This window comes from Salmo trutta, chromosome 9 (assembly GCF_901001165.1).
Source record: "Salmo trutta chromosome 9, fSalTru1.1, whole genome shotgun sequence".
NCBI lineage: Eukaryota > Metazoa > Chordata > Actinopteri > Salmoniformes > Salmonidae > Salmo > Salmo trutta.
In genome coordinates this window covers 47,236,881-47,255,941 of record NC_042965.1, presented here as the reverse complement: position 1 = coordinate 47,255,941, position 19,061 = coordinate 47,236,881, and the positions used below count along the sequence as shown (strand labels likewise).

The 19,061-nt window shown below is 44.9% G+C and overlaps 1 protein-coding gene and 1 pseudogene across 1 annotated transcript; one reads left to right on the top strand and one right to left on the bottom strand.

Annotated features, from left to right (window-relative positions):
* Positions 1 to 2,299: 2,299 nt before the first annotated feature.
* On the bottom strand, positions 2,300 to 5,504 carry LOC115199685 (G-rich sequence factor 1-like). The gene is made up of 4 exons (XM_029761992.1): positions 5,132 to 5,504; positions 4,869 to 5,016; positions 3,415 to 3,570; positions 2,300 to 2,337 (listed from the first exon to the last, which is right to left on the bottom strand). Exons 1-4 carry the CDS (start codon positions 5,348 to 5,350, stop codon positions 2,300 to 2,302), a joined length of 561 nt encoding a protein of 186 aa, XP_029617852.1. The 5' UTR covers positions 5,351 to 5,504.
* Positions 5,505 to 5,921: 417 nt separating this feature from the next.
* The window catches only part of LOC115200675 (methylcrotonoyl-CoA carboxylase beta chain, mitochondrial-like), a 31,257-nt pseudogene continuing 18,117 nt past the window's right edge, over positions 5,922 to 19,061 (top strand).

Below are 19,061 nucleotides of genomic sequence, written 5' to 3'. Positions count from 1 at the left end.
TATTCACTGGACCAGCAGCTTTATGACCTGGGTGAGAACATCATAGCCTGGTTCTATACTCTATTCACTGGACCAGCAGCTTTATGACCTGGGTGAGAACATCATAGCCTGGTTCTATACTCTATTCACTGGACCAGCAGCTTTATGACCTGGGTGAGAGCATCATAGCCTGGTTCTATACTCTATTCACTCTATTCTGTTACTTTACATTTGTGTATTCCTGTGTATTCCGGGGTATTCCTGTGTATTCCTGTGTATTGTTAGATACTACTGCACTGTTGGAGCTGGGAACACAAGCATTTAGTTAGATATTACTGTTGGAGATAGGAACACAAGCATTTAGTTAGATACTACTGTTGGAGCTGGGAACACAAGCATTTAGTTAGATACTACTGTTGGAGCTGGGAACACAAGCATTTAGTTAGATATTACTGTTGGAGCTGGGAACACAAACATTAGTTAGATATTACTGTTGGAGCTGAGAACACAAGCATTTAGTTAGATATTACTGTTGGAGATAGGAACACAAGCATTAGATAGATACTACTGTTGGAGCTGGGATCACAAGCATTTAGTTAGATATTACTGTTGGAGCTGGGATCACAAGCATTTAGTTAGATTCTACTGTTGGAGCTGGGATCACAAGCATTTAGTTAGATATTACTGTTGGAGCTGGGATCACAAGCATTTAGTTAGATTACTGCACTGTTGGAGCTGGGAACACAAGCATTTAGTTAGATTCTACTGTTGGAGCTGGGATCACAAGCATTTAGTTAGATATTACTGTTGGAGCTGGGATCACAAGCATTTAGTTAGATATTACTGCACTGTTGGAGCTGGGAACACAAGCATTTAGTTAGATATTACTGTTGGAGCTGGGATCACATGCATTTAGTTAGATATTACTGCACTGTTCGAGCTGGGAACACAAGCATTTAGTTAGATATTACTGTTGGAGCTGGGATCACAAGCATTTAGTTAGATATTACTGCACTGTTGGAGCTGGGAACACAAGCATTTAGTTAGATATTACTGTTGGAGCTGGGATCACAAGCATTTAGTTAAATATTACTGGAGCTGGGAACACAAGCATTTAGTTAGATATTACTGTTGGAGCTGGGATCACAAGCATTTAGTTAGATATTACTGTTGGAGCTGAGAACACAAGCATTTAGTTAGATATTACTGTTGGAGATAGGAACACAAGCATTTAGTTAGATACTACTGTTGGAGCTGGATCACAAGCATTTAGTTAGATATTACTGTTGGAGCTGGGATCACAAGCATTTAGTTAGATATTACTGTTGGAGCTGGGATCACAAGCATTTAGTTAGATATTACTGCACTGTTGGAGCTGGGAACACAAGCATTTAGTTAGATATTACTGTTGGAGCTGGGATCACAAGCATTTAGTTAGATATTACTGCACTGTTGGAGCTGGGAACACAAGCATTTAGTTAGATATTACTGTTGGAGCTGGGATCACAAGCATTTAGCTAGATACTACTGTTGGAGCTGGGATCACAAGCATTTAGTTAGATATTACTGCACTGTTGGAGCTGGGAACACAAGCATTTAGTTAGATATTACTGTTGGAGCTGGGATCACAAGCATTTAGTTAGATATTACTGTTGGAGCTGGGATCACAAGCATTTAGTTAGATACTACTGTTGGAGCTGGGATCACAAGCATTTAGTTAGTACTACTGTTGGAGCTGGGAACACAAGCATTTAGTAGATACTACTGTTGGAGCTAGAAACACAAGCATTTAGTTAGATATTACTGTTGGAGCTGGGACACAAGCATTTAGTTAGATATTATGTTGGAGCGGAACACAAGCATTTAGTTAGATATTACTGTTGGAGCTAGAGAACACAAGCATTTCGCTACAACCCGCGACAACATGTCTATGCGACCAATAACATTTGATGTGCTGAAACACTGTTATGATTGACTGCCCAACAGGAAGAGTTGGCTACAACCCTAACAGTATGAAACCCAACGAGGAGGGACACAACAACCACATGTGTCGTGATATCAAACTAAATCTGTTAAAGTAGAGGGTTGTAAACGGGCCTGTTGAGGCAGAGGGTTGTAAACGGGGCCTGTTGAGGCAGAGGGTTGTAAACGAGGCCTGTTGAGGCGAGGGTTGTAAACGAGCCTGTTGAGGCAGAGGGTTGTAAACGAGGCCTGTTGAGGGTCCTACCAGAGAAGAGAGCATGACGTCAGTCTCGGTGCAGCTGTAGGGAGACCTCTGATCGCACCAATCCGTCTCTGGCTGGGAGCTGAACTGACTTCTTCAGATGGCCTCCGCGTCGCTGTTGTTCACCTCAAACACTGGAGGAGGTTGTTGAGGAGAAGAAAACATTACTTTATTGTCCAATGTCCAGAAACATAGACAAGAGGTCGGGCAGATAGAGAGAGACAGTGTGGAGAGTCGGAGCAGAGAGAGACACAGTGTGGAGGGTCCCAGGTACTGTCTGTCTGTAGTACCTTCTATATAGCCTGGTCCCAGGTACTGTCTGTCTGTAGTACCTTCTATATAGCCTGGTCCCAGGTACTGTCTGTCTGTAGTACCTTCTATATAGCCTGGTCCCAGGTACTGTCTGTCTGTAGTACCTTCTATATAGCCTGGTCCCAGGTACTGTCTGTCTGTCGTACCTTCTATATAGCGCGGGTCCCAGGTACTGTCTGTCTGTAGTACCTTCTATATGCCTGGTCCCAGGTACTGTCTGTCTGTAGTACCTTCTATATAGCCTGGTCCCAGGTACTGTCTGTCTGTAGTACCTTCTATATAGCCTGGTCCCAGGTACTGTCTGTCTGTAGTACCTTCTATATAGCCTGGTCCCAGGTACTGTCTGTCTGTAGTACCTTCTATATAGCGGTCCCAGGTACTGTCTGTCTGTAGTACCTTCTATATAGCGCGCGGTTCCCAGGTACTGTCTGTCTGTAGTACCTTCTATAGCCTGGTCCCAGGTACTGTCTGTCTGTAGTACCTTCTATATAGCCTGGTCCCAGGTACTGTCTGCTGTAGTACCTTCTATATAGCCTGGTCCCAGGTACTGTCTGCCTGTAGTACCTTCTAATAGCCTGGTCCCAGGTACTGTCTGTCTGTAGTACCTTCTATATAGCCTGGTCCCAGGTACTGTCTGTCTGTAGTACCTTCTATATAGCCTGGTCCCAGGTACTGTCTGTCTGTAGTACCTTCTATATAGCCTGGTCCCAGGTACTGTCTGTCTGTAGTACCTTCTATATAGCCTGGTCCCAGGTACTGTCTGTCTGTAGTACCTTCTATATAGCCTGGTCCCAGGTACTGTCTGTCTGTAGTACCTTCTATATAGCGCGGTCCCAGGTACTGTCTGTCTGTAGTACCTTCTATATAGCCTGGTCCCAGGTACTGTCTGTCTGTAGTACCTTCTATATAGCGTGGTCCCAGGTACTGCCTGTGTTTCTCCAGGGCCTTGCCCACGTCGTCTTCGTGCTCCAGCTCTATAAAGGCCTGGCCGTTGGGCTTCCCGTCCCGGTTCACCGTCAGGTGGATTCCCTTCACACCGTCACGCACACGGCACTCTGGACAGAGAGAAGTAGAGTAAACCTACCGATTAAACCAAAAGCGAAGTGTTTCTAACAGGAGCACGGTGGGGGAAACAGAGGATAACAGGAGCACGGTGGGGGAAACAGAGCTTAACAGGAGCACGGTGGGGGAAACAGAGATTAACAGGAGCACGGGGGGGGAAACAGAGGATAACAGGAGCACGGTGGGGGAAACAGAGGATAACAGGAGCACGGTGGGGGAAACAGAGGATAACAGTCAGGAGCACGGTGGGGGGAAACAGAGGATAACAGGAGCACGGTGGGGGAAACAGAGGATAACAGGAGCACGGGGGGGAAACAGAGGATAACAGGAGCACGTGGGGGGGAAACAGAGGATAACAGGAGCACGGTGGGGGAAACAGATGATAACAGAGCACGGTGGGGGGAAACAGAGGATAACAGGAGCACGGGGGGGAAACAGATGATAACAGGAGCACGGTGGGGGAAACAGAGGATAACAGGAGCACGGTGGGGGGAAACAGAGGATAACAGGAGCACGGTGGGGGAAACAGAGGATAACAGGAGCACGGTGGGGGAAACAGAGGATAACAGGAGCACGGGGGGGGAAACAGAGGATAACAGGAGGAGCACGGTGGGGAAACAGAGATTAACAGGAGCACGGTGGGGGAAACAGATGATAACAGGAGCACGGTGGGGGGAAACAGAGGATAACAGGAGCACGGGGGGGGAAACAGAGGATAACAGGAGCACGGTGGGGGAAACAGAGGATAACAGGAGCACGGTGGGGGGAACCGAGGAAACAGGAGCACGGTGGGGGAAACAGAGGATAACAGGAGCACGGTGGGGGAAACAGAGGATAACAGGAGCACGGTGGGGGAAACAGAGGATAACAGGAGCACGGTGGGGGAAACAGAGATTAACAGGAGCACGGTGGGGGAAACAGATGATAACAGGAGCATGGTGGGAAACAGAGGATAACAGGAGCACGGTGGGGGAAACAGAGGATAACAGGAGCACGGGGGGGGAAACAGAGGATAACAGGAGCACGGTGGGGGAAACAGAGGATAACAGGAGCACGGTGGGGGAAACAGAGGATAACAGGAGCACGGTGGGGAAACAGAGGATAACAGTTAGGAGTTTTCCTTGTCCGGTTTCACAGATTAAAATAAATTAAATTAAAAAAAACACAATTAAGCCTAGTCCTGGAGTAAAAAACATGTCCATTGAAAAAGCTGTTCAGTCTAGGCCTGGTTTAATTCAGGACCGTTGAGTTTTATGAGCATGTTGTTAACAGAGGTGTATGGAGGGCTTACCAGAGAAGAACTGGAGGAGATCTTCAGTGGTACAGGACCATGGAAGGCCTTTAGCTCTGATGATAAACACCTCCTTCTTCTCCGGCCCTGGGTCAGAGTTGTAGTCTGGTAGAGGAGGGTAATCATCCTCTTTGAAGGGAGCTCCTGACTAAATACACCATACCGTTAAGTTATGACATTCATATCTATATTTCTAGTATATAAAATGGGATTGACAGCAGGATACATTTCCATAGAAAGAGTAGCAGCAGCCAGACACTAACCTCAGAGTGTAGGCCGAGGTGGGACTGCAGTGCGGAGAGCCTGTGATGCCGAGGTTTCAGTGCGCCGGTCCAGTGGTGATGGTATCGCGGACGGTCACATCTCTCCGCTACTGTTACGGTCCCTGCGACACTACTCTGCGACAATAAGCTCCTGGAGACCTGTCTCCCCACCACAGAGAGACGTAAAGCAAACAACAAGGACCTACAGTTCCCAGACATCTTATCAAACCTGGAACTGCGCAATGCTCCGATTTCAATATGACGAACCGGCTTGACAGATGTACAAAAACCCACGGATGAACACTTTTACCGTAGTTATTTATTGAGCCTTGCAACACTTAAATACATTGAAAGGTGCCGCATACGTAGGTAGGCTTCTTTTACAGCAAGAAAACTCACGTTGCCCAAGGACAGAAGTTCGTCAAAAGGTCAAAGTGAATTATAGACGACAAAAAAGAGTAGTATTTATCCAGCAGGGTTATGGATTATGGAAACATCCCCGTCTAGTGGTCTGGATGACTCACAAATGTTGTAGTGGAGCTCAGACAAAACCTGGTGGTCAAACGGACTGTCCCTGGTCCATGTACGTCCTCCTCAAAACAGAACAGGACAAATAAGACATATGTCAGGGATAACAATAAGAATACATAACAAATTAAATTAGCAGGGATTAAATGTTATTTGTTTTGGTCAGTTAATTATTGTTGGTGGTTTTGTTACATTATATTTTATTCTCCAGTTTTTAGATGTATTTCCCCTTCGCCCGTCCAGGAGGCGGCGGTAAACTAACATACTGTGGGTTGATCAATGCTTTATGGGTCGAGCAATAACAAATATCTCTGCACAGTTGCTAACTAGGTGGTTAGTTAGTTAGCTGTCAAAAAACATGCTTCTTCAGACTTTCAGGCCATGGCTGACCCTGCTTCGTTGCAGAGGATTGCCAGTAGCAACAACACGACTTTACCACGGTGACAGAGTGGCAGCAGTCGGTACACAGCCTGACACACAGTCCGCGGAGTTTGCGGTAGGTGGTGGAGGGTCAATGGGAAACTTATCATTGTGAGACGCTGCTAGCTCGGACTGCCCTTGGAAATGAATTACTCTCAATGAGTGTAGTAATGCTATCCAGATAAATTAGCTGGCTTATTGTCAGTTGTTTGCAATTTAGTTTCAACCCCTGTATCACCAGCTAGCTAACATGTACTGTAATTAACCAGGGCTAGCTAGCTAGCTAACATGTACTGTAATTAACCAGGGCTAGCTAGCTAGCTAACATGTACTGTAATTAACCAGGGCTAGCTAACATGTACTGTAATTAGCCAGGGCTAGCTAGCTAGCTAACATGTACTGTAATTAACCAGGGCTAGCTAGCTAGCTAACACGTACTGTAATTACCAGGGCTAGCTAACATGTACTGTAGTTAACCAGGGCTAGCTAGCTAGCTAACATGTACTGTAATTAACCAGGGCTAGCTAGCTAGCTAACATGTACTGTAATTAACCAGGGCTAGCTAGCTAACATGTACTGTAATTAACCAGGGCTAGCTAGCTAACATGTACTGTAATTAACCAGGGCTAGCTAGCTAGCTAGCTAACATTGTACTGTAGTTAACCAGGGCTAGCTAACATGTACAGTAATTAGTCAGGGCTAGCTAGCTAACATTGAGAAGGGCAAATGCATTTGGTCAGACATCGTCTCCTCAGCAACGCTTAAAAAAAGTACTTCCGGATCATGGAATTCCGGAAATGTTTAAAATAAAAGTCCCCCCCACGTCATAGGAGAAAAGTGTCAATAACGTGTATTTACTCATAATAATAATAATAATAATAATAATAATAATAACAATAATAATATGAAGAAAAAACTGTCTAAACAGTGATTCGTTTTAAAAGTTACATTTTTCATACAAGTTGGCGTTTAAAACATGTTCCAAGGTCAAATAAATGACCCCAATGCAAATCACTGTTTATGAAATACACAATCTTGGTTTACAGAGCAAAAATGATTCTAGGTGACGCCAATATAAGTAATGTAGGAGTGACTCAATAGGTCTGTATAATGTATATATGTTGTCATTTCATGGGGCTCTGAATAATACAGAGTGTTGGTGGCCTTTTACTGTGGTCAAACAGCTTAAAGTGGGGTGCCTGCACACTATATGGTATAAATATTGCACTGTACATGGAAAAACATTGGATTGGTGTCCATAAAACTAGGTTCCAGTCTACTCACTGGAGTCCCTAGAATAAAAAAACAGGTGAGTTTGAACATAAAGTTAGTTCATACACTATATATAACAAAGTATGTGGATACCCCTTCAAATGAGTGGATTTGGCTTTTTCAGCCACACCTGTTGCTGACCGGTATAAAATCGAGCACACAGCCATGCAATCTCCATAGACAAAGATTGTCAGTAGAATGGCCTTACTGAAGAGCTCAGTGACTTTCAACGCGGCGCCGTCATTTCTGCGGACACACAAACTATCGTTTTTCTCCTGTACAGTGCAATAGAACAATGATACAGTGAGACTTTTCTCAAACATTACATTTCAAAATTGTTCCTTGAAGAACAATATCACCAGTAAATAAACAGGACTCTTACAAGCATTATTTTGATTGTATGTTTTTTACCAGTAGGTTATTATTATGTTCTTGCCATTAATTTACTTAAGCTCCAACCATTCCTCAATGTGCTCCACCTTATAATATTCTTTATCTTATATTTATTTTATTTAGTTATTTTTCACCCTTTATTTAACCAGGTAGGCAAGTTGAGAACAAGTTCTCATTTACAATTGCGACCTGGCCAAGATAAAGCAAAGCATTCGAACAACATACAAAACACAGAGTTACACATGGGAGTAAACAACATACAATCAATGATGCAGTAGAAAAAAATAAGACTATATACAATGTGAGCAAATGATGTGAGATAATGGAGGTAAAGGCAAAAAATGCCATGGTGGCAAAGTAAATAAAGTTATGGCAAGAAAAACACTGGAATGGTAGATTTGTAGTTTGAAGAAAGTTAAAAGTTAAAATATAAATAATATGGTGCAAAGGAGCAAATAATAAAATAAAATAATAATACAGTAGGGGAAAAGTAGTAGTTTGGGCTAAATTAAAGATGGGCTATGTACAGGTGCAGAGATCTGTGAGCTGCTCTGACAGCTGGTGCTTTAAAAGCTAGTGAGGGAGATAAGTGTTTCCAGTTTTAGAGATTTTTGTAGTTCGTTCCAGTCATTGGCAGCTGAGAACTGGAAGGAGAGACGACCAAAGGAGGAGTTGGCTTTAGGGGTGACCCGAGAGATATACCTGCTGGAGCGCGTGCTACAGGTGGGTGCTGCTATGGTGACCAGTGAGCGGAGATAAGGGGGACTTTACCTAGCAGGGTCTTGTAGATGACCTGGAGCCAATGTGTTTTGGCGACGATTATGAAGTGAAGGCCAGCCAACGAGAGCATACAGGTCGCAGTGGTGGGTTGTATATGGTGCTTTGGTGACAAAACGGATGGCACTGTGATAGACTGCATCCAGCTTGTTGAGTAGGGTATTGGAGGCTATTTTGTAAATGACATCGCCGAAGTCGAGGATTGTAGGATGGTCAGTTTTACGAGGGTATGTTTGGCAGCATGAGTGAAGGATGCTTTGTTGCGAAATAGGAAGCCATTCTAGATTTCACTTTGGATTGGAGATGATTGATGTGAGTCTGGAAGGAGAGTTTACAGTCTAACCAGACACCTAGGTATTTGTAGTTGTCCACAAATTCTAAGTTAGAACCGTCCAGAGAAGTTATGCTGGATGGGCGGGCAGGTGCAGGCCAGCGATCGGTTGAAGAGCATGCATTAGTTTTAACTTGTGTTTAGGAGCAGTTGGAGCCACGGAAGGAGAGTTGAATGGCATTGAAGCTCGTCTGGAGGGTTGTTAACACAGTGTCCAAAGAAGGGCCAGAAGTATACAGAATGGTGTCGTCTGCGTAGAGGTGGATCAGAGATTCACCAGCAGCAAGAGCGTCATCATTTATGTTACAGAGAAAAGAGTTGGCCCAAGAATTGAACCCTGTGGTACCCCCATAGAGACTGCCAGAGGTCCAGACAGTAGGCCCCTCCGATTTGACACACTGAACTCTGTCAAGAAGTAGTTGGTGAACCAGGCGACGCAATCGTTTGAGAAACCAAGGCTACTAGTCTGCCGATGAGGATGTGGTGATTAACAGAGTCAAAAGCTTTGGCCAGGTCAATGAATACGGCAGCACAGTAATGTTTCTTATCGATGGCGGTTACGATGTCGTTTAGGACCTTGAGCGTGGCTGAGGTGCACCCATGACCAGCTCTGAAACCAGATTGCATAGCGGAGAGGGTGCGGTGGGATTCAAAATAGTCGGTAATCTGTTTGTTGACTTGGCTTTCGAAGACCTTAGAAAGGCAGGGTAGGATGGATATAGGTCTGTAGCAATTTGGGTCAAGAGTGTCACCTCCTTTGAAGAGGGGGATGACAGCAGCTGCTTTCCAATCTATGGGAATCTCAGACGACACGAAAGAGAGGTTGAACAGGCTAGTAATAGGGGTTGCAATAATTTCGGCAGATAATTTTAGAAAGAAAGGGTCCAGATTGTCAAGCCCAGCTGATTTGTAGGGGTCCAGATTTTGCAGCTCTTCAGAACATCAGCTGAATGGATTTGGGAGAAGGAGAAATGGGGAGGCTTGGGCGAGTAGCTGTGGGGGGTGCAGTGCTGTTGAATGCAGTAGGGTAGTTAGGTGGAAAGCATGGCCAGCCCGTAGAAAATGCTTATTGAAATTCTCAATTATAGTGGGCTTATCGGTGTGACAGAGTTTCCTATCCTCAGTGCAGTGGGCAGTTGGGAGGAGGTGTTCTTATTCTCCATGGACTTTACAATGTCCCAGAACTTTTTAGAGTTGGAGTTGCACGAAGCAAATTTCTGTTTGAAAAAGCTAGCCTTGGCGTTTCTAACTGCCTGTGTGTATTGGTTTCTAACTTCCCTAAAAAGTTGCATATCGCGGGGGCAGTTTGATGCTAATGCAAGAACGCCACAGGATATTTTTGTGTTGGTTAAGGGCAGTCAGGTCTGGGAGAACCAAGGGTATATCTGTTCCTGGTTCTAAATTTCTTGAAAGGGTCATGCTTATTAAGATGGAGAGGAAGGCATTTAAAAAAAAATAACCAGCATCCTCTACTGACGGGATGAGGTCAATATCCTTCCAGGATAGCAGGGCCAGGTCGATTAGAAAGGCTTGCTCGTTGAAATGTTTTCAGGGGAGCGTGTTGACAGTGATGAGTGGAGGTCGTTTGACCGCTGACCCATACGGGTGCAGGCATGAGGCAGTGATCGCTGATATCTTGGTTGAAAACAGCAGAGGTGTAATTAGAGGGCACATTGGTTAGGATGATATCTATGAGGGTGCCAGGTGTTTGCGGCCTTTGGGGTTGTACCTGGTGGGTTCATTAATAATTTGTGTGAGATTGAGGGCATCAAGCTTGGATTGTAGAATGGCTGGGGTGTTAAGCATGTCCCAGTTTAGGTCGCCTAGTAGCACGAGCTCTGAAGATAGATGGGGGGCAATCAGTTCACATATGGTGTCCAGAGCACAGCTAGGGGCCGAGGGGGGTCTATAGCAGGCGGGGCAACGGGTGAGAGACTTGTTTTTGGAGAGGTAGATTTTTAAAAGTAGAAGTTCAAATTGTTTGGGTACAGACCTGGATAGCAGGACAGAACTCTGCAAGCTATCTCTGCAGTAGATTGCAACACCGCCCCCTTTGGTCGTTCTATCTTGTCTGAAAACGTTGTAGTTAGGGATGAAGATTTCACATATAAAGTACTAAGTCTCTTTAGTATATATTCCCCCCATGTAGCTATAAATATTATTTTACATAATTGTAACATTCTCCGCTATGCAAAGCAGCAAAAAAATACGGATTTTCGAATAATATACATAACATTTTACCACAGACTTTTATTTTGAAGGCAAAATCCCAAACCCAGAAGTTTAGTGTAGATAGGCTCCATCTAGCGTTGCTGCCATGACGTTCATCTTTTAATATTTTTTTATTTAATTGAACCTTTATTTAACTAGGCAAGTCAGTTAAGAACAAATTGTTTATTTACAATGACAGCCTACCAAATGGCCTCCTGCGGGGACGGGGGCCTGGGATTAAAAATACAAAATAAATATAGGACAAAACACATAGCACGACAAGAGAGGCACTACATAAAGAGAGACCTAAGACAACAACATAGCAAGGCAGCAACCATGACAAACAGCATGGTAGCAACTTAACAACAACATGGTAGCAACACAACATGGTAGCAGCACAAAACATGGTACAAACAATATTTGGCACAGACAACAGCACAAAGGGCAAGAAGGTAATGTGAAAGAGGAGCGATTTACAATAAAGGAAACCGTCTAGATTTAACCTTATCCTGCAGCTTTGATATGTGCTGAGAGGACAGTCTACCGTCTAGCCATACTCCCAAGTACTTGTATGAGGTGACTACCTCAAGCTCTAAACCCTCAGAGGTAGTAATCACACCTGTGGGGAGAGGGGCATTCTCCTTACAAACCACATTACCTTTATTTTGGAGGTGTTCAGAACAAGGTTAAGGGCAGAGAAAGCGTATTTAATTTAATAAAGTTTTTTTTCTAACCCCCTGCAACTAAACATGGATGTAAATGACATTGGTAGTTGATTAAGGAATGTATATGTTTAAAGTAATGACTAAAGTATTCCACCCTGAAATCATATAATTGTATGAAATGTGTTCGAGTCATAATTTCATAATGTGTGTGACTAGACCATTGTGTTACTATTTCGCAATATGAGCTGGGTAGAGTTGAGACATTCAAGGCCAACTGAACTGTCGACTTGTGATAAATCTGAAACCAAATAACAGGAAAGAGGCCTCCCCAACTTAGGTAAGGGGAGTAACTGTTAGAAATGGCTAGAAGATAATGAGATATTATGTGTTAGTATCGTGGAAAAATACAGCCCAACTAAAGGGAGGTGGAGTTTCTACTGGTGTGTGTGAGTTATAAAATGACTATTCTCATTTTCTGACTTCAGAGTACTCTCTGAATAAAGAATTTACCTTTTACAGAATCTGAGACTTTTCCTAATTATTATTAAACTCAGGGTCTTACAAACCTCGGGGAATTGTCAAAGCCTTAAATGATTGTTTAGTTATCATCATCATTGGGATTGAAAATTCTCGTGACAGTAGTCTTCCAAGTTGGGAATTGAGTAAGTATCGCTAAGTTAGGTTGGTTAAATTCTCTGCGCTAAGCCAAACAGTATCTTCTCTAATAACACCTCAGACAGCTGGAACAGAGGAATGGCCTGACTAGGATAGATTTTTAATAGCAAGGATACTAGCTATCCTTGCCTGGTTTATAACCTGCTCTGTAACCTGCTACGGAAGCTCCCACTCATACTACACTAATACACTATGGCATTCACATTATTATACGTATCTTTTCAGGAAAACTATGAACGAATGCAAGTCCTTGTTGATGAGTTGAAAGGCAGATCGGAGAAAATCAAATTGGGTAGTTAGGTTGGCACCTTCACGTGAAAACTCCTTTTGAATGTTAACAGATGTAGTAATGTCCGGTATTGGCCTGCCTGTCTGTTGACCTGCCTGTCCTGTTGGCCTGCCTGTCTGCTGACCTGTTGTACTTGCCTGCCTGTTGACTTGTTGACCTGCCTGTCCTGTTGACCTGCCTGTCTGTTGACCTGTTGACCTGCCTGTCTGTTGACCTTGCCTGTCTGTTGACCTGCCTGTCTGTTGGCCTGCCTGTCTGCTGACCTGTTGACCTGCTGTCTGTGACCTGTTGACCTGCCTGTCTGTTGACCTGCCTGTCTGTTGACCTGCCTGCCTGTCTGTTGACCTTCCTGCCTGTCTGTTGACCTGCCTGTTCCTGTGACCTGTTGACCTGCCTGTCTGTTGACCTGTTGTACCTGCCAGTCTGTTGACCTCCAGTCTGTTGACCAGCCTGCCTGTTGACCAGCCTGCCTGTTGACCTGCCTGTCTGTTGGCCTGCCTGTCTGTTGACCTGTTGACCTGCCTGTCTGTTGACCTGCCTGTCTGTTGACCTGCCTGTCTGTGACCAGCCTGTCTGTTGACCTGCCTGTCTGTTGACCTGCCTGTCTGTTGACCTGCCTGCCTGTTGACCTGTTGACCTGCCTGTCTGTTGACCAGCCTGTCTGTTGACCTGTTGACCAGCCTGCCTGTTGACCAGCCTGCCTGTTGACCAGCCTGCCTGTTGACCTGCCTGTTGTTGACCTGCCTGTCTGTTGACCTGTGTGACCTGCCTGTCTGTTGACCTGTTGACCTGCCTGTCTGTTGACCAGCCTGTCTGTTGACCAGCCTGCCTGTTGACTTGCCTGCCTGTCTGTTGACTTGCCTGCCTGTCTGTTGACTTGCCTGCCTGCCTGTGACCAGCCTGCATGTTTGACCAGCCTGCCCTGTTGACCAGCCTGCCTGTTGACCAGCCTGCCTGTTGACCAGCCTGTCTGTTGACCTGCCTGTCTGTTGACCTGCCTGTCTGTTGACCTGCCTGTCTGTTGACCTGCCTGTCTGATAATGTGTTGAGCCAGGTGGAGGAGAACGTGCCAGAAATCTGCACATCTCCAGAGGGAAGCTTTCTCCCCAGAGAACGCATAGACGACTGCTGGACCCAGGGTAAACACACGTGACTATTCTCTGGACAACTAGTTGTAGATTTATCCTCTGTAGAGGCTCCAAAACCACTTTGTTTTGTCGTTTCCAGGTCTGAGGGTTCCTGTATTGTGTTTCTCTCTGCAGGTCTCCGTTCCTGGAATTCTCCCAGTTTGCAGCATACGAGCTCTATGGGAAAGAGGAGGTTCCAGCAGGAGGCATCATCACAGGGATTGGCAGAGTCTCAGGGTGTGTAGAGTACTGTAAACACTAGACGCTGTAGAGTACTGTAAACGCTGTAGAGTACTGTAAACGCTGTAGAGTACTGTAGATTACTGTAAACACTAGAGTACTGTAGATTACTGTAAACACTGTAGAGTACTGTAGATTACTGTAAACGCTGTAGAGTACTGTAAACACTAGAGTACTGTAGATTACTGTAAACACTGTAGAGTACTGTAAACACTGTAGACACTGTAGATTACTGTAAACACTGTAGGTCACTGTAACACTGTAAACACTAGACGTTGTAGAGTACTGTAAACACTGTAGAGTACTGTAAACACTGTAGAGTACTGTAGATTACTGTAAACACTGTAGAGTACTGTAAACACTAAACACTGTAAACACTAAACACTGTAGAGTACTGTAGAGTACTGTAGACACTAAACACTAGAGTACTGTAAACACTAGAGTACTGTAGACGCTATATGACGCTGTAGAGTACTGTAAACACTAGAGTACTGTAGACACTGTAGACACTAGAGTACTGTAAACACTAGAGTACTGTAGAGTACTGTAAACACTAAACACTGTAGAGTACTGTAGACGCTGTATGACGCTGTAGAGTACTGTAGACACTGTAGACTACTGTAAACACTAAACACTAGAGTACTGTAAACAATAGAGTACTGTAGACGCTGTATGACGCTGTAGAGTACTGTAGACACTGTAGAGTACTGTAAACACTAGATAACTGTAAACACTGTAGATTATTGTAGAGCACTGTAGATTACTGTAAACACTAGATTACTGTAGAGCACTAGATTACTGTAAACACTAAACACTAGAGTCCTGTAGAGTACTGTAAACACTGTAAACACTAAACACTGTAGAGTACTGTAGCCACTAAACACTGTAGAGTACTGTAAACACTAAACACTGTAAACACTAAACACTAGAGTCCTGTAGACACTAGAGTACTGTAAACGCTGTAGAGTACTGTAAACGCTGTAGAGTACTGTAAACACTAAACACTGTAGAGTCCTGTAGACACTAGAGTCCTGTAGACACTAGAGTCCTGTAGACACTAGAGTACTGTAAACGCTGTAGAGTACTGTAAACGCTGTAGAGTACTGTAAACGCTGTAGAGTACTGTAAACACTAAACACTGTAGAGTACTGTAAACACTAGAGTACTGTAGACGCTGTAGACAGAGTCCTGTAGAGTCCTGTATACGCTGTAGAGTCCTGTAGAGTACTGTATGACGCTGTAGACAGATTACTGTAGACGTTGTAGACACAGGTCCATGAACATGGTGTTTCAGACTCTTATCTTCCAGTCATAATGCTTATTGTTCCAGCAGTCCTTTTTGTTGTTATCTACTCATCTGATTGGTCGTCTTCCCATCCAGGGTGGAGTGTGTTATTGTTGCTAACGACGCCACGGTGAAAGGAGGCACCTACTACCCAGTCACAGTGAAGAAGCACCTCCGAGCCCAGGAGATAGCTCAGCAGAACCACCTGCCATGTATATACCTGGGTGAGTGCCCTCTCACTCTCTATACTGGTGGCAGCATGGGGATAGATAGCTGTGTTCTCAATGTAACACTCTCCCAGGGTTTGTCTCCTGTAGTGGACTCAGGAGGGGAAAGGACTCAGGGACTAGGGGGGGGTTGATTTGTGATTGTGTGCCTCAGCAGTGAACTGAGGGACTAGGGGTTGATTTGTGATTGTGTGCCTCTGCAGTGAACTCAGGGACTAGGGGTTGATTTGTGATTGTGTGCCTCTGCAGTGGACTGAGGGACTAGGGGTTGATTTGTGATTGTGTGCCTCTGCAGTGGACTCTGGGGGAGCCAACCTCCCCAGACAGGCCGAGGTCTTCCAGACAGAGAACACTTTGGACGGATCTTCTTCAACCAGGCTCGCCTCTCCTCAGACGGAATAGCACAGGTAAATGAATAGCACAGGTAATGAATAGCACAGGTAATGAATAGCACAGGTAATGAATAGCACAGGTAATGAATAGCAAGCGGGTAATGAATAGCGCACGGGTAATGAATAGCACAGGTAATGAATAGCGGTGGTTATGTGTTATTCCAGATAGCGGTGGTGATGTGTTATTCCAGATAGCGGTGGTGATGTGTTATTCCAGATAACGGTGGTGATGTGTTATTCAGATAGCGGTGGTGATGTGTTATTCCAGATAGCGGTGGTGATGTGTTATTCCAGATAGCGGTGGTGATGTGTTATTCCAGATAGCGGTGGTGGTGTGTTATTCCAGAATAGCGGTGGTGATGTGTTATTCAGATAACGGTGGTGATGTTTTATTCCAGATAGCGGTGGTGTATGTGTTATTCCAGATAGCGGTGGTGATGTGTTATTCCAGATAGCGGTGGTGATGTGTTATTCCAGATAACGGTGGTGATGTGTTATTCCAGATAGCGGTGGTGATGTGTTATTCCAGATAGCGGTGGTGATGTGTTATTCCAGATACGGTGGTGATGTGTTATTCCAGATAAGCGGTGGTGGATGTGTTATTCCAGATAGCGGTGGTGGTGATGTGTTTATTCCAGATAGCGGTGTGATGTGTTATTCCAGATAGCGTGGTGATGTGTTATTCCAGATAGCGGTGGTGATGTGTTATTCCAGATAACGGTGGTGATGTGTTATTCCAGATAGCGGTGGTGATGTGTATTCCAGATAGCGGTGGTGATGTGTTATTCCAGATAGCGGTGGTGATGTGTTATTCCAGATAGCGGTGGTGATGTGTTATTCCAGATAACGGTGGTGATGTGTTATTCCAGATAGCGGTGGTGGTTGTGTTATTCCAGATAGCGGTGGTGATGTGTTATTCCAGATAGCGGTGGTGATGTGTTATTCCAGATAGCGGTGGTGATGTGTTATTCCAGATAACGGTGGTGATGTGTTATTCCAGATAGCGGTGGTGATGTGTTATTCCAGATAGCGGTGGTGATGTGTTATTCCAGATAGCGGTGGTGATGTGTTATTCCAGATAACGGTGGTGATGTGTTATTCCAGATAACGGTGGTGATGTGTTATTCCAGATAACGGTGGTGATGTGTTATTCCAGATAACGGTGGTGATGTGTTATTCCAGATAACGGTGGTGATGTGTTATTCCAGATAACGGTGGTGATGTGTTATTCCAGATAGCGGTGGTGATGTGTTATTCCAGATAGCGGTGGTGATGTGGTTATTCCAGATAACGGTGGTGATGTGTTATTCCAGATAGCGGTGGTGATGTGTTATTCCAGATAACGGTGGTGATGTGTTATTCCAGATAACGGTGGTGATGTGTTATTCCAGATAGCGGTGGTGTTGTGTTATTCCAGATAGCGGTGGTGATGTGTTATTCCAGATAACCGGTGGTGATGTGTTATTCCAGATAACGGTGGTTGTGTGTTATTCCAGATAACGGTGGTGATGTGTTATTCCAGATAGCGGTGGTGATGTGTTATTCCAGATAAGCGGTGGTGATGTGTTATTCCAGATAGCGGTGGTGATGTGTTATTCCAGATAACGGTGGTTGTGTGTTATTCCAGATAACGGTGGTTGTGTTATTCCAGATAACGGTGGTTGTGTTATTCCAGATAGCGGTGGTGATGTGTTATTCCAGATAGCGGTGGTGATGTGTTATTCCAGATAGCGGTGGTGATGTGTTATTCCAGATAGCGGTGGTGATGTGTTATTCCAGATAGCGGTGGTGATGTGTTATTCCAGATAGCGGTGGTGATGTGTTATTCCAGATAACGGTGGTTGTGTGTTATTCCAGATAGCGGTGGTGATGTGTTATTCCAGATAACGGTGGTTGTGTGTTATTCCAGATAGCGGTGGTGGTGTGTTATTCCAGATAGCGGTGGTGATGTGTTATTCCAGATAGCGGTGGTGATGTGTTATTCCAGATAACGGTGGTTGTGTGTTATCCAGATAGCGGTGGTGATGTATTATTCCAGATAACGGTGGTGATGTGTTATTCCAGATAACGGTGGTGATGTGTTATTCCAGATAACGGTGGTGATGTGTTATTCCAGATAACGGTGGTGATGTGTTATTCCAGATAACGTTGGTTGTGTTATTCCAGATAGCGGTGGTGATGTGTTATTCCAGATAGCGGTGGTGATGTGTTATTCCAGATAACGGCTGGTGATGTGTTATTCCAGATAACGGTGGTGATGTGTTATTCCAGATAGCGGTGGTGATGTGTTATTCCAGATAGCGGTGGTGATGTGTTATTCCAGATAGCGGTGGTGATGTGTTATTCCAGATAGCGGTGGTGATGTGTTATTCCAGATAACGGTGGTGATGTGTTATTCCAGATAACGGTGGTTGTGTTATTCAGATAGCGGTGGTGATGGGGTCGTGTACAGCAGGGGGAGCGTATGTCCCGGCCATGGCTGATGAGAGTATCATCGTCAGGAAACAAGGAACCATCTTCCTGGGAGGACCCCCTCTGGTGAGGACTAACATATTATAGATATTTAGCATTTAGAAAATGATGTATCTTTTCGGTGCTATCATGACATCCCTACTGTGTCCTGACATCCCTACTGTGTCCCTGACATCCCTACTGTGTCCTGACATCCCTACTGTGTCCTGACATCCCTACTGTGTCCTGACATCCCTACTGTGTCCTGACATCCCTACTGTGTCCTGACATCCCTACTGTGTCCTGACATCCCTGCTGTGTCCTGACATCCCTGCTGTGTCCTGACATCCCTGCTGTGTCCTGACGACCCTGCTGTGTCACGACGACCCTGCTGTGTCACGACGACCCTGCTGTGTAGAACTGATGCGTTGTGTTGTTTTTCAGGTAAAAGCAGCAACAGGTGAGACAGTCTCTGCTGAGGATCTTGGAGGGGCGGATCTTCACTGCAGGTATCAGGCAGTATGACATCATGGTGGAGTAGGGGTCTGAGGGAACACAGTGTATTGTAGATATGTGGTAGTGGTGGAGTAGGGGCCTGAGGGAACACAGTGTATTGTAGATATGTGGTAGTGGTGGAGTAGGGGTCT

Coding starts and splice junctions, on each gene's coding strand:
- LOC115199685 (XM_029761992.1), bottom strand. CDS start 5,350: ATGTCTGGGAACTGTAGGTCCTTGTTGTTTGCTTTACGTCTCTCTGTG. Junction 3,571..4,868: donor TCTCCTCCAGTTCTTCTCTG/GTAAGCCCTCCA, acceptor CTCTCTGTCCAG/AGTGCCGTGTGCGTGACGGT. Junction 2,338..3,414: donor GGGACCACGCTATATAGAAG/GTACTACAGACA, acceptor AACCTCCTCCAG/TGTTTGAGGTGAACAACAGC.